Here is a 12515-nt window from a genome sequence, read left to right on the forward strand (position 1 = left end):
GAGACCCCGTCTCTACTAAAAATATTAATAGAAAAAATTAACCAGGCAACTAAAAACAGAAAAAAAAAACTAGCTGGGTGTGGCAGTGCATGCCTCTAGTCCTGGCTACTTGGGAGGCTGAGGCAGGAGGATCACTTGAGCCCAGCAGTTTGAGATTGCTATGAGCTAGCTGATGCCAAGGCACTCTAGCCTGGGCAACAGAGCAAGACTCTGTCTCAAAAAACAAAGAAACAAACAAAAAACATTACTTAGGGACCAATGCCGTTGGCCCCCTAAAGGTTTGCTGAAAATCACTGACATGAGGCAGACTGATTAATAGGAGAAAAGGTATACAAATTTATTTAATATGTATACATTGGAGCCTTCACACTAAAGATCCAAAGATACGGTGAAAATTGTCCATTTTTATACTCAGGATCGACAAAGTGTAGATAGCTGTGTAGAAATAAGATTGGACACAGAGGGTATGATCTAATGCTAATAGACTGAGTGAGGAAACCCAGCAAAGTTTATCTGTCTAGATCCTTTCTGGCCTCTCTGAGCCCATATTCCTTCCTTCTGGGTGTGGGGCAGGGTCCTCTCTGGAATAGGGGTGTGGGTCTTATGACCTATAGTCAAACAAGGTAGGTCAGATAATTTCTTTATGGCCAGTTTTTACACAGAATAATTTTAGGTTTTATGGCTGGCCTTCAGGAAAAGAGGTTCTTGTTTTTATGGCCCACCATGGGGAAGAGGGATTCTAGTTTCTATGGCTAGCCTCAGGGGAGAATGAGACTGAGAAACAGGACAGGAGAAGGTCAGAGAAAAATTTTGCTTCAGTTTTGGAAGGCTGCTTCTGAGGCTTTCATTTTGGGGTACTGTTTTCTGAGTCCCAATAACTGTTAGTCTGGATAACATTAGGCACAATATGCAGTTATGTTCAGTGATCAAAAAAAGTTTTATTCTCTGTGAACTCCTGTAGGGAAACAGAATTAAAACATGAAAAATAACTGTCACAAGAGTACCATAGATCCTTTTGTTGAAGTTTCACTGTCATTGTAAGATTTTAAAGTATAGATTACCCCTCAAAAGTGTTCTATTTTCAGTAAGTTGTAATAGGTTACCTTACAACTTAATGTTCAATAAAAATTCCCACTTGCAGTGAGATTGTCTCAAAAAAAAATCCTGCTTGGACTTGGCTTTTTAAAATTTAAAAAGTAATTCTATGAAGAAAGGATTATTATTCTTTTCCTGAGAATGTGCGAAGTAGTCAAGTGCCTAAAATAGGCCCTTGTATATGGTTGACACTCAGTAAATACTGTTGAAAGAATGAATGGTTGACTTGTCAAGGTCAAACTAGAAAGTAGTGGACAGGGATTCAAATATGGCTTTATGACTTCCAAGCAGTTTAAAGCCATAAATATTTTTCTTGCCAACTTACCTTCTTCCACAGCTATCCAGGAATTGTATTAACAGAACTAGACTAAATTGGTGTGCTTCTAAAGTAGTCTGGCAGTCAGAGCTGATCCTGGCAAACCTGTCTGCAAAGTTATTGCATAAGTCTGCCAGTCAAGATCAAGAAACATCTAAGGAATTGCATAAAGGCAAGCACTAAATATATTAAACATATGCATAGATTCATATGTAAAGATAAAGGAGGATGTATATAATAATCAGGAATTCTAAAACTCTGAGCTCTTTAGCCTAGTATTGAAGCCCTCCATAATGTAGATCCTTAATATTTTTCAGGTTTTCTCTATTACAAACCCTTCTTCACATCCCCTTATACTGCTTCCTCTTTGCTTTCTACATCTTTCCTTATATTCTCCAATCTCCATTTCTGTTCAGATTATTCTATGTGTGAAATCATCCTCCATATATGTTTATCAAATCATTATCCAGTCTTCCTCATAGTACTTCCATATATTCTCCCTTCTTCACAATCTTTACATCTAATTGTTTGAACCTCTTTGAATAGTCTTGAGGTCAGTGATTATGTCTTTTATTCCTATATTATTACAAATGATAGGAATCAATTAAGAATGAATGAATGAATGAATGGTGAAATTCTAGCAGGCAGAAATCTTATTCATCTTTGTATTTCCCAAGTAGCCTATCCTCTTAGGAGATAGGATGCTAAGGTGTAAAGAACATGGAATCAAATATAGGTTAGAAGGTAGTTCCATTTCTTTATAGCTTTATGACCTTGGACAGTTGACCTTTCTGAACCACAATTTTATGAATAAAATGATATTTCATAGGTAGGCTCAAAAAATGAGAATCAGTGGTTTTTTATGCAGTTCAGAATATGTAGAACTATTTAAGTCTTATAGGATTGAATTGAATCACCTTCTAGTGTGCTAGTTGCCAAGGGATGTACTGCTGAATAATCAGATATTTGCCCTCAAAAAGCTTATAGTCTTTAATTCAGGGCATCCACACATGAAACAAAGCAAACTATACAAGACATGCTATAATTAAGTATTGAAATATGTGATATAAGAATACAGAGGAGAAGAGGAGCTCATTAGTACATAAAAGTGGTAGGACTGAAAGGTGGTCTGAAACCTGTATAGTATTTGGAGGGGGGCAAAGGAATGAAGATTGAGAACAACATGAACAGAGATTGAAGAGAACATGGTGCGATGTTTCTGACATGAGGGAATGTCAGCTAAGCTCTAGAGCAAAAGCCAAATTTGGAGAATAGTTGTAAAATAGATCTACCTATGAAGGGCCCTGATACTTCAAGTAGGCTTTCCATTACTTGCCACTTCTGACCCCAAATTAATTTACTATGCATATATTGAACACTGACCCATCCTGTTGGTTGAGCGTCATTTCCCAATACACTTCTCTCACATACCCATCACTGTAGTCACACTGAGCTTTTCTCACTTTACTGCCTTTAATGTTTCAGCAGCATTCGTCTTAATTGATCCTGCCCTTCTGATTGAAACAGTTATTTCTTTTGGCTTCCTTATGGTAGACTTTCTTGATTTTTCTTTTCTCTCACTGATCATTTATCAATCTCCTTTAAACTGACTCCTCCTCTGCTTGGTTTCAAATGATTGGAGTGCCCCGGGGCTCCATGTTGACCTCTCTCCTTTTCTCTAGGTCACCTGTTTTCCTAGGTGATTTCTTTTGGCCACAAAGTCTAAATACTGACTATATGCTATCAACTCTCCTGCTCTAAGCTCTCTTATGTGATCTTTGACTCTTACATTCAACTGTACATGCCTTTTTTTTTTTATTTTTAATTTTTTAAAAATTAAAAAAAGTTGTTTGTTTTTTGTTTTTTGAGACAAGGTCTCACTCTGTTGCCCAGGCTAGAGTGCAATGGCATCATCATAGCTCACTGCAACCTCAAACTTTTGGGTACAAGCAATCCTCCTGCCTCAGCTTCCCAAGTAGCTGGGACTATAGGCATGCACCACCATGCCTAGCTGTTTTGTTTTTTTTGTATTTAAATCTTTTGTAGAGATAAGATCTCACTATGTTGCTCAGGCTGATCTCAAACTCCTGGCTTCAAGCGGTCCTCCCTCCTCATCCTCCCAAAGGGCTGGAATTACAGGTGTGCCTGGCCTACATTTCCTTTTGGATATCTAATAGGCATTTCAAACTTTAACATATCCAAAACTTCACTTTCAGTTTCCCCACTCACCCCACTCCTATTCCACTTTTCCTTGTTAAATGTAATTCCATCCTTTTATTTATTCAGTTCATAAACCTTGGGATTATGTTATTCTCTCATACTCTATCAGTAAATTGTCTGAGTTCCTCCTCTAAAATATACTCTGAACTTGACAACTCCTCACCATTTCTGCCTCTACCACTGTAGTCCAAACTACCATCATTTCTAGCCTGGGCTAGTCTATCTGCTTTCCCTACCTCCAGTCTTTGCTCACTGTTTCCAGAGCAGCCAGAGTAATCTTGTATAAATGAAAATATAAGACAGATCTTACCATTTCCCATTATAAAACTCTCCAGTGGCTTTCCTTTGCAATTACTACAAGGACCTACATAATCAGACCTCTGTTATCTCTTTGTTGTCCTACTAGCCTCAATTTATATATGTCACTTCCTCCAAGATATCTTCCCCAACTATTCTGTTAAAAGTAATTCCCTTCACCATGCCCCTCTGTTACCTTTTATTTTATAATCCTGTTTTATCTTCTTCACAGCACTTAATAGTCTCTACAATTATTTATTCATTTACCTGATCATTGTTTGTCTCCTTTAGTAGAATATAAGTCTCATGAAAGCAAGGACCATGTTTTTCTTGTTCACTGTTGTATCCCTAGCAACTAGAACAGTGTCATGAATGTAGGTAGGTACTCAATAAGTGCATGAACATGCCATGTTCTTCCACTTGTTATTTTCTTATCTAAGAAGTGTCACCCATTTCCCTTCCCTAAATAAAACAAAACAAAACTTTTATTTCTCCCAAGTGATAAACTCTAAGGTCCTATTTAACCCTCATATTTCAACTTACATATTTTTTCCTGTGAAGCTTTCCCCTGATTCTTGTACCCTCTCACTGAGGCGGAGTTAAGCACTTTGTTCTCAATGTCCATTGTACTTTTGTTTTTTTAATTTCTCATTTGTACTTATCATACTACACTATAATTGTTTATATATTTGTCTACGCCTGTTAGACTATGAGTTTTTCATATACTGGAATTATGTATTATTTGGGTTGGTTTCCTTAGCACCTGGAATAATGCAAGACATTGAGTTAATGTTGATAAGTAAATGAATCAAAATCTTAACTCCTGTGGTGGTTTTTCAGAATGTAACATTGCTGTGTGAGATACAAAGATAAATAAGACTCTTGACTTCTGGAAATTCACAGTTTATTCATTATTCAATAAATATTTATTTGCAGTATACCAGACATTATGCTTAAGTGCTAAGGATACAATGACAAAGGTCTTTGCTTCAGGAAACTCTATTTTAGTTGGGTATAATTTCCTTTGATTTTGATCAGTAATATTTCATGATATACATTGGTACTTCCCAGGTATTTTTCGTCTGTAATTAACCTGCAAACTCTGTGGGAGACAACGGGACAGACAGATTAGCTGCCTAATTCTAATCTTTATGTGGTATGTGTATTTATCACATAGTTACAGATTGGCAAAGGAAGAATGATGAAGGCCAGAACTGTGTAGCACACCCCAATTTTTTCCTGATGCCACTTCCTATGGCATCAGGTATGGCATGGCAAAATTACAGACAGGCAGTACAGATTATTCAGACTAGTAGTGATAGATTTTTGTTTTCAATACTGATGAAAATAGTGTTTCTTATTATTGACATAAAAATGGAACCATGACTTATGTTTCTTAATTTGTGTGGCTAATTTCGTATACTCTTCATGGTTCTGACACATTTCTAACATTTTGGAACTTTGTCATAGGGTTAAAAAATGTTGCTCTGAATTCTCTAATTTCTGAATTCTGTATATTGCTGAGTCCTAAGTGAAACCACAATTATTTTGAAGGAATTTTGGTATAGCAACTAAAGTTGTATAGATTTCAATAGAATTTTGAATTCAATAGAATTTCTGAATTTTGTTGGAAACCATGTTTCTATTCTTGTGCCACATTAATGAGTGTAAACAATAATTTCATGTTTCTGTTATTCCAGAACAGCTATTTCACTTGGAATTGAACCAGAGTCTTTGAGTATATATTTTAGTAGCATGGTTGGAATTCGATATAATTGATGATTGGTTGTCTTGGAGGAAATTCATATGCAGACAATAGCATATGACTTGTAGAAAATTCTTACGTATGCAAAGTATTTAGAATTGAAGTTTAAAAACACCTTGGTAGAGAAGGAGTTAACAGGTTAGCTCCCCTTGGTTGTCTCAGCATGCTCTCTTGCCTTTAGGAGCTGAAAATATGATAACATTGGGCCTGGACATGCCTGTGTGGAGGTTAGGGTACTCCTGGGGTTTTTGCAGCTAGCTGTAAAGCAAGCTAGAACTTGTTCATCTCTGAGTTCCCTGTTTTTCTTTCAACCCTTTCAGTGCCCTGCAGGAGTCATTAAATCAAAACTTCATGCTGATCATCACCCACCGAGAAGTCCAGCGGGAGTACAACCTGAACTTCTCAGGAAGCAGTACTATTCAAGAGGTGAGTTATGTCTCACAGCTAAGGAATAAAGGTAGCTCATTATAGCTAATGTTGACCCTGTTAAAGAGGGCTTATCTGTTCTGAGTGGAAACTCTCTTTATGTTTCATTATTGGGTTCTTAATTTTAATTAACTGGAGCATCAGTGATTACTGTAGATATATTAAATGCCTTGACCTAGAAAGATAGACGTTGTAAATGGGAGCTCTTGATAATTCTTAAACTAGTCAACTTAAAACCCTGCTTAAAAATAACTCATTATTATGTAATATATTTCATGGCTTTATAGTAATTATTCAAAATATTAATTTGGAAATTGTTGACAATATCAATTTTGGAGGATGCTTATAATTTATTTGAAAGGTCACTCTCAAATATATTATTTATATTGTGTAGTCTGCCTGTTTCTAAAGGGAATTTGAGAAGACTTTTCTTAAGCAGCTCAATCCCAGCCTTGGGCAATATGCTTAAAATGCTGTAGGAAATTGTCATTTAGCTTAGATTATCTGAAAAGAGTGGGTAGTGTCAATATTTTCTTCAACAGGGCTAACCAGGGCCACTGTTTCAAAAAAGAACCTCCCCCAAGAAAGAAGAGGTATCTTCTTGGTATGCCTTGGGCCCCACCCACCTAAAAGCTAGTAATTTATCTCCATGGGGAAAAAACAGTGTTTAAGGCTATGACAGGACTTGCGTTTAGAAACATTGAAATGGTGACTATGTGATATTACCCCTCATATTATGAAGGCAACAATCATTTGTCTACTAATCTTTTCAGAGAAAATTAATCATGCTTAATCTTCGATTATTTCAGTTTTTTTCTTAGACTACATTGCTTAAAATAATTACTAATGTCATCTTGAAAGAACAAGTCATGTTTACCCTAATCATTTTTTTTTCCAGAAGTATGTGAATTGTTTCAGTAATGGCTAGACTGTTAATGGTTTCCTTTTTTCATATTTTGTCAAGGAATTTCAGCGTCTGAATTTGGCATAAATAACTCATTGCTTTAAGTTTATTTTCTTCATTGATTACTTGAATAGTTTGTTGACTAGTAACTAAAGTCTTTAAAATTTTTTCTGATCTGACTTCTAAACTGAATCATAGGTTTGGATTATTTGATTTTTTTTCTGGATTTTTAATATGTATAAATTAATGTTTTGTTTTTAACATCCTTAAATTACCTAAATTAAACATTTTAATTCCTTGAGGAGTAATTTTTGTTTTTACAGTAGAAATAATGTTTTGATATGGTTCCATCTTGGAGTTATTATAGGATCTTCATGATAGTAAAAGCTAAATTATATATGTGAGTATAATTAAATAAGACAATTTAATTTAAAATAACTCCCATTTAATCCACAAAGCAAAGATAATAAGAGGTAAATTCATTCTATTGTTGATTAAATTTTTTGAATTGAAGAATAGTATAATGCATGATGGATAAATATAGACTGCTTTCTTTTTCTTTCTGATTGATATTTATAGCCAAAATTTTGCTTTTTTTCCCTTAAATTGCCAGTTTCTATAATTGGGGTGTGTTTCAACTTTCTCCCACAAGAGGGCAGAAAGGACTATTAAGCAGGTAGCCTAAAAATGCCATTCAGTGTTTTCAAATTAGCTTCTCTTATATTAACAAAAAGGAGCATAATGGCCAAGTTATTGTTTGATTTACAGATAATTGGCATATTGCGGGGAGGAGACTTAATTTCACCCTTTAAAATTAAACAGGGAGATTTAAAAAGACATAAAATATTCATTAATGTGCGGTGATTATAAAGTAGTGGCATATATTTATTTTGCCTTTATTACTGTTTCGATGGGAAAATACTGCAAATATTTCCGAAATCGAGTTGGCCATACTGACAAGTTGAAATGTTTAAGCAGCATTAATGCAATCTGCTCACACCTGATATCCTATGCAGAATGATTCAAAATGACTACATCAATTATTAAAAGAAATATTTAAAATTCTGTAAATGTGCCACTGTGCGCCACAGTTGGCTGAAACTGTTCTCCATGGCCTGCTATTTTGATTATCAAATATATCTTAAGCTTCAAGGACTTGAAAACAGTAAATCTTTTTCATACCATTTTCTAAATATTGTTTGAAAACTGTTCCAGAAATTTTTTGCGAAGACATTCTAACAAGAATTTGATTTCTTCTTCGTTTTCTTTTTTCCTTTTTAAAGCTAATTTAAAATAATATTTTGAAATGCTAGTTTGTCAGGGAAAAATAAATGGCAGTTGTTAATAATGTCAGTTGCTTTTCTGTGAGTAGACAGGTACACATAGACACTCTCTAGGCCTAGTCCTATGACTTTTCTGCTTCAAATTGTGGAATACCTGTGGTGGTGGGGGTGGTTTCAGGAGAAGGACAAGGTGCACCTATCTACAGCCATGCAATCCACAGTGACACTTAAGTATGTGCATTTTTTCTTGTTGCATGATTGAAGTGAGTTTGCACCAAGATAAAAATATAATTGTGAAACAATTTTGCAGTTTTATTGTATAAATGCTAGTTTTTCAAAATTAATGTGTAAGTTTAATGCTGCTAAATATCCTAGATTGTAAATTAATCTCTCACCAGTTTCAGGAATCTCTTTTCAGTATTAATAGGTCCAAGAATGAATTCTGAATAGTATAATTGAAGGAAAGGGAGAAATTTTATAAAAATAAAACAAAAATCCCTGATCTTTATTCCAATATTATACATATTTATTTAATTTTTGAAACCTTTGTATTTTTAAAAGAAAGCTTTTGCAATATTTTTCCCCTAGAGGGAAATTTCTAATAAATGAAATAGGATTGAAAAAGGCACCTCTATGATTTCAACTTTTAATTATACAAAATCCATTTTTTAAAAATGCTGAATTAGAAACAAGAACTAAGATGCAGTTTGAATTTCAGATAAACTATTCAGTGACCATATGGTCATGCAAGTCATTGGTGATAAATCGATAGTTATACAAATGTTTGTTCATTCTGTCTCTGTGGTCTGCTGCCTCACAATGCATGACTGTGTCCTTTGGGTGCTCTAGATTTTAATTTAAGCTAGTTAGTTATTGAGGGGGTTTGTTTTTGATTTTGTTTTTGTTTTAAGCTCTTTACAAATCCTTCCATTTACATTATCCTACTTGAGGAGAAGGCACTGGTGGTATAAAAGGTCAGAATGGTGAGAGTTGTAAATCATAAGAAAAATCCTTTCTCTTTTCTATTATGAAAAAACAGCTTATAAAAATTATCAAGTAATATGACAGTAGTTTTGTGACAGTCTGTTTTTTCGACCTTTTTTGGGTTAAGTTAGTTACTTGTCACACTTTAAAATAGTGAATTTCTTTGAAAATTTGAATAGGCTTACCTTATTTTAATTAATTTTTGACACTGAGAATTCAGATTTTTAAAGTTAATTGTACAGGTTCTAGTAATTCTGTCTAATACTATTAAAGATCTGTGGTTACAAGTGCACTTGGGATGGGTTAAATTCAGGGGAATAAAAGATTGATTTGCTTTCAGCAAATCCTAAACCCAGGTGTGGAAAAGGATATAAAGTCCCTGAAATCAAGCCAACTTTTCTTAGAAACTGATTCTTTGTTATCCGTCTTACTATTGCAAAAGCTTCTGTTAGGCAAAATATCTACTTTTCTTTGTAGATGTCATACAAATTTAAGGAATATACACATGACCCAGGATAATGATGATAAGAAACCTAAGTATTTTTAGTGTGGAATCATGGAGCATTACTTATCTATTACAGCAAGAAGCACGATGAATAGCTATTGGAATTATTCAAATCCTCTCCCAAGTTTCACTTTACCCCAGAATTCTCAATGTTTTTATTAATGTTGATTTAGTTCTTAATGGGAATGAAAGGGGAAAATTGAAAACCTATAAAGATATATCTTGCAGGGAATAGTAAAACATTTCACTGCTAGTACCATGTTGTGAAAGCTAGTGATTAAGTAGGAAGCCAGTAGAGTTTGAATTAGTATCAAGAATTGAACTAAATACATAAGTCCTTAAAAATAATCTTAGCCAAATAATGATGAAATCATGAGGCTAGCTCTGATTCTAAAAATTTGGACCTCATATCAGGTTTTGTGTGTTGGGTCTATTTTTCTACTTGTTACTTTCTCAACTTGCTTGACTAATGTATATTTTGTACTATTCTCCTTTAATGCTGGTGGTTAGTAACAGTAATTAAAATATGTAGTCTTTTACAGATGGTGCTAATGAGTGATTTTCTAGTAGTAGATTGACTATACTTCTTAACTAACATGCCCTTTCTGTAAATGTTTTAAGTATTGGATGTTTTTTTGTTTGGTTTGTTTTCCAGTTTGGGGAAGGTGGGGGGATGCTGGCACAGAACTGAAGAAAGAGTAGGGTAGCTGAGAATGTGCATATGCAAGAGGGTAAATTAAGTTGTGTGCTTATTTAATTAAAAGTTTAAGTGGTTTGTTTTTGCTGCAAGATTAATGACATATATTAGATCAATTAAAATGAACCAATTTTAATTACCATATATCATAGTTTGATTTCTTTTTATTTGAAACCATAAACGACATCTTAGCAAGAATGAGATATATAATTTTTTAAGCAACTGGGCAATGAATTCAAGCCTTTATTCAGCTTTCAAATAAGGAGATTATGAGTTTCTTTTAAATACACATATATATTATTAGTTCAAGTTGCATTTTTAAAACTAATATCTGTTGAAATCATTCCACTTCAAATGAACAAATCAGTAATGATCATTTTATAAATGTTGAGGTTTTTCTGTGACTTTTAATAAATTATCTCCTTCAGAAAGAAATTTGAGTAATATTTACAATGCAGTCGTTTGTAACGGACAAATCCTTTTCCTCCTCTAAAAGTGTTTTAGAATAATTTGGATTGGAAATCTTTTACAGCCCATATATTTGTTCACCTGCATTTCAAGATGATAGAAGAAACAATGAAATTTTGTTAAGAATAAAGGACTGTGTTTTAGACCTTTGTTACTTAAGATATATGTATCCTAACATCTTAGCCGGCCATGTTTCATAATATGTGATTTGTGTGCTTGTAGTTTTGAAATGCCTGAGTTAAGGGAAATTATGTTCAGTTATCAGAAACTAATAAACACAAGACATTTTTTTATATGCAAGAAAAGGCAGAGAGTAAATAATTGCACTGGTGACCAATACTGTAATAATCCTGTTTTACAATATGCACTTGACAGGTTGTAATAGTGCTAATTGAAGAGACTAATTCACACTTGCTTCATTCTATTCAAAGGCAAAATCAGCAGCTTGTTTTGCTTTTGACCAGATGGTCCTCATGAACACCTACTGTGCACTTTAAGTGCTTTACTAGAATTACAAAGGCTGGGGGCTGCGTTCGACTCCAAATGATTTGAGAAGAGAGGGAGAGGAGTGGGGGGAAAAACCCTCTGTGCTCAATGGATTTGGTGCAAGTAAATTAATTCTAGTGGACCCATTACACACTGAGCCCCCTTTTCAAAGCTCTGAGCCTCCTCGCTTGCTCTGTAGCAATGAGAAAGAGAAAGAGAAAGGCAGATTACTGCAAACAGAAATAAAAAAAAAGGGGTATGAAAGGGAGAAAAGAGGCCTTGAAGCCTTTCATATCATTTGAGTTTTTCAAGTGCGTTATTTTTGGGGAGGGTGGATATATGAAAAGCCAATTGGAGTTTTTTTTGTTTTAAAGTGCACTATTTGAGCACTGTGAATATAGGCGCAAGAGCAACAGTTGACTGAGTTTACTGTGGTGAAGCTTTGTGTCCGAGGATGAATCAAATTCATTATATTCAACTCTTTGTGTTTTAACATGAATGTAGGGTTAGTTTCACAAGACTGTGTCTGTTTAGGATAATTATAATTTAATATTTTCCTTTCATAAAGTTATCATTGTAGATGTCTAAAATTTTAATCAAAGCAGATTTTGTACATTGACTTTGAAGCACCCTGACAGTTTAAAATTCAAAGGAAAGCTTTTTTAGTTTTCAAAAGAAAAGAAAGGCTCATTCTAATGGCATTGAAGCAGAGATTATTATAACTAATTAGAAGTCACACATCTGTTAGCTTTTGGTTTGTGACTTATTTATGTATTTTTTGAGTAAAATATATACTTTAAAAATATACTGTTAATGAATAATCCTCAGTAAACTTTACTCTTAATGTTCTATCATAATCAACTCACTCAAAAACTTTATAAGTGCCTTTTTAATTTTATTCTCAGAGCAAAATAATGTACCTTCTTAAAATCAAATTTCAAATGACAAATCTCTTACCTCAAGAGTAAAATATTCCCAGGTTTCTCTATTATATATACCCAGAGACTTCTAAACCCGCAACTTTAATTTTTTTTTAAGGGTGAGGTTGTTAATGAGTTTATCTATTAAA

At 34.1% G+C, this 12515-nt stretch overlaps 1 protein-coding gene across 1 annotated transcript in view; it reads left to right on the plus strand.

The window, feature by feature from the left end:
* FAF1 (Fas (TNFRSF6) associated factor 1) overlaps nucleotides 1-12515 on the plus strand; it is a 334517-nt gene that overhangs the window by 68462 nt on the left and 253540 nt on the right. The window contains exon 4 of the mRNA XM_012639350.1: nucleotides 6014-6119. Within this exon, the coding sequence (XP_012494804.1) occupies nucleotides 6014-6119 (106 nt within the window). The remainder of the gene's footprint in view (nucleotides 1-6013; nucleotides 6120-12515) is intronic.

This window comes from Propithecus coquereli, unplaced genomic scaffold, assembly GCF_000956105.1.
Source record: "Propithecus coquereli isolate 6110/MARCELLA unplaced genomic scaffold, Pcoq_1.0 Scaffold14, whole genome shotgun sequence".
NCBI lineage: Eukaryota > Metazoa > Chordata > Mammalia > Primates > Indriidae > Propithecus > Propithecus coquereli.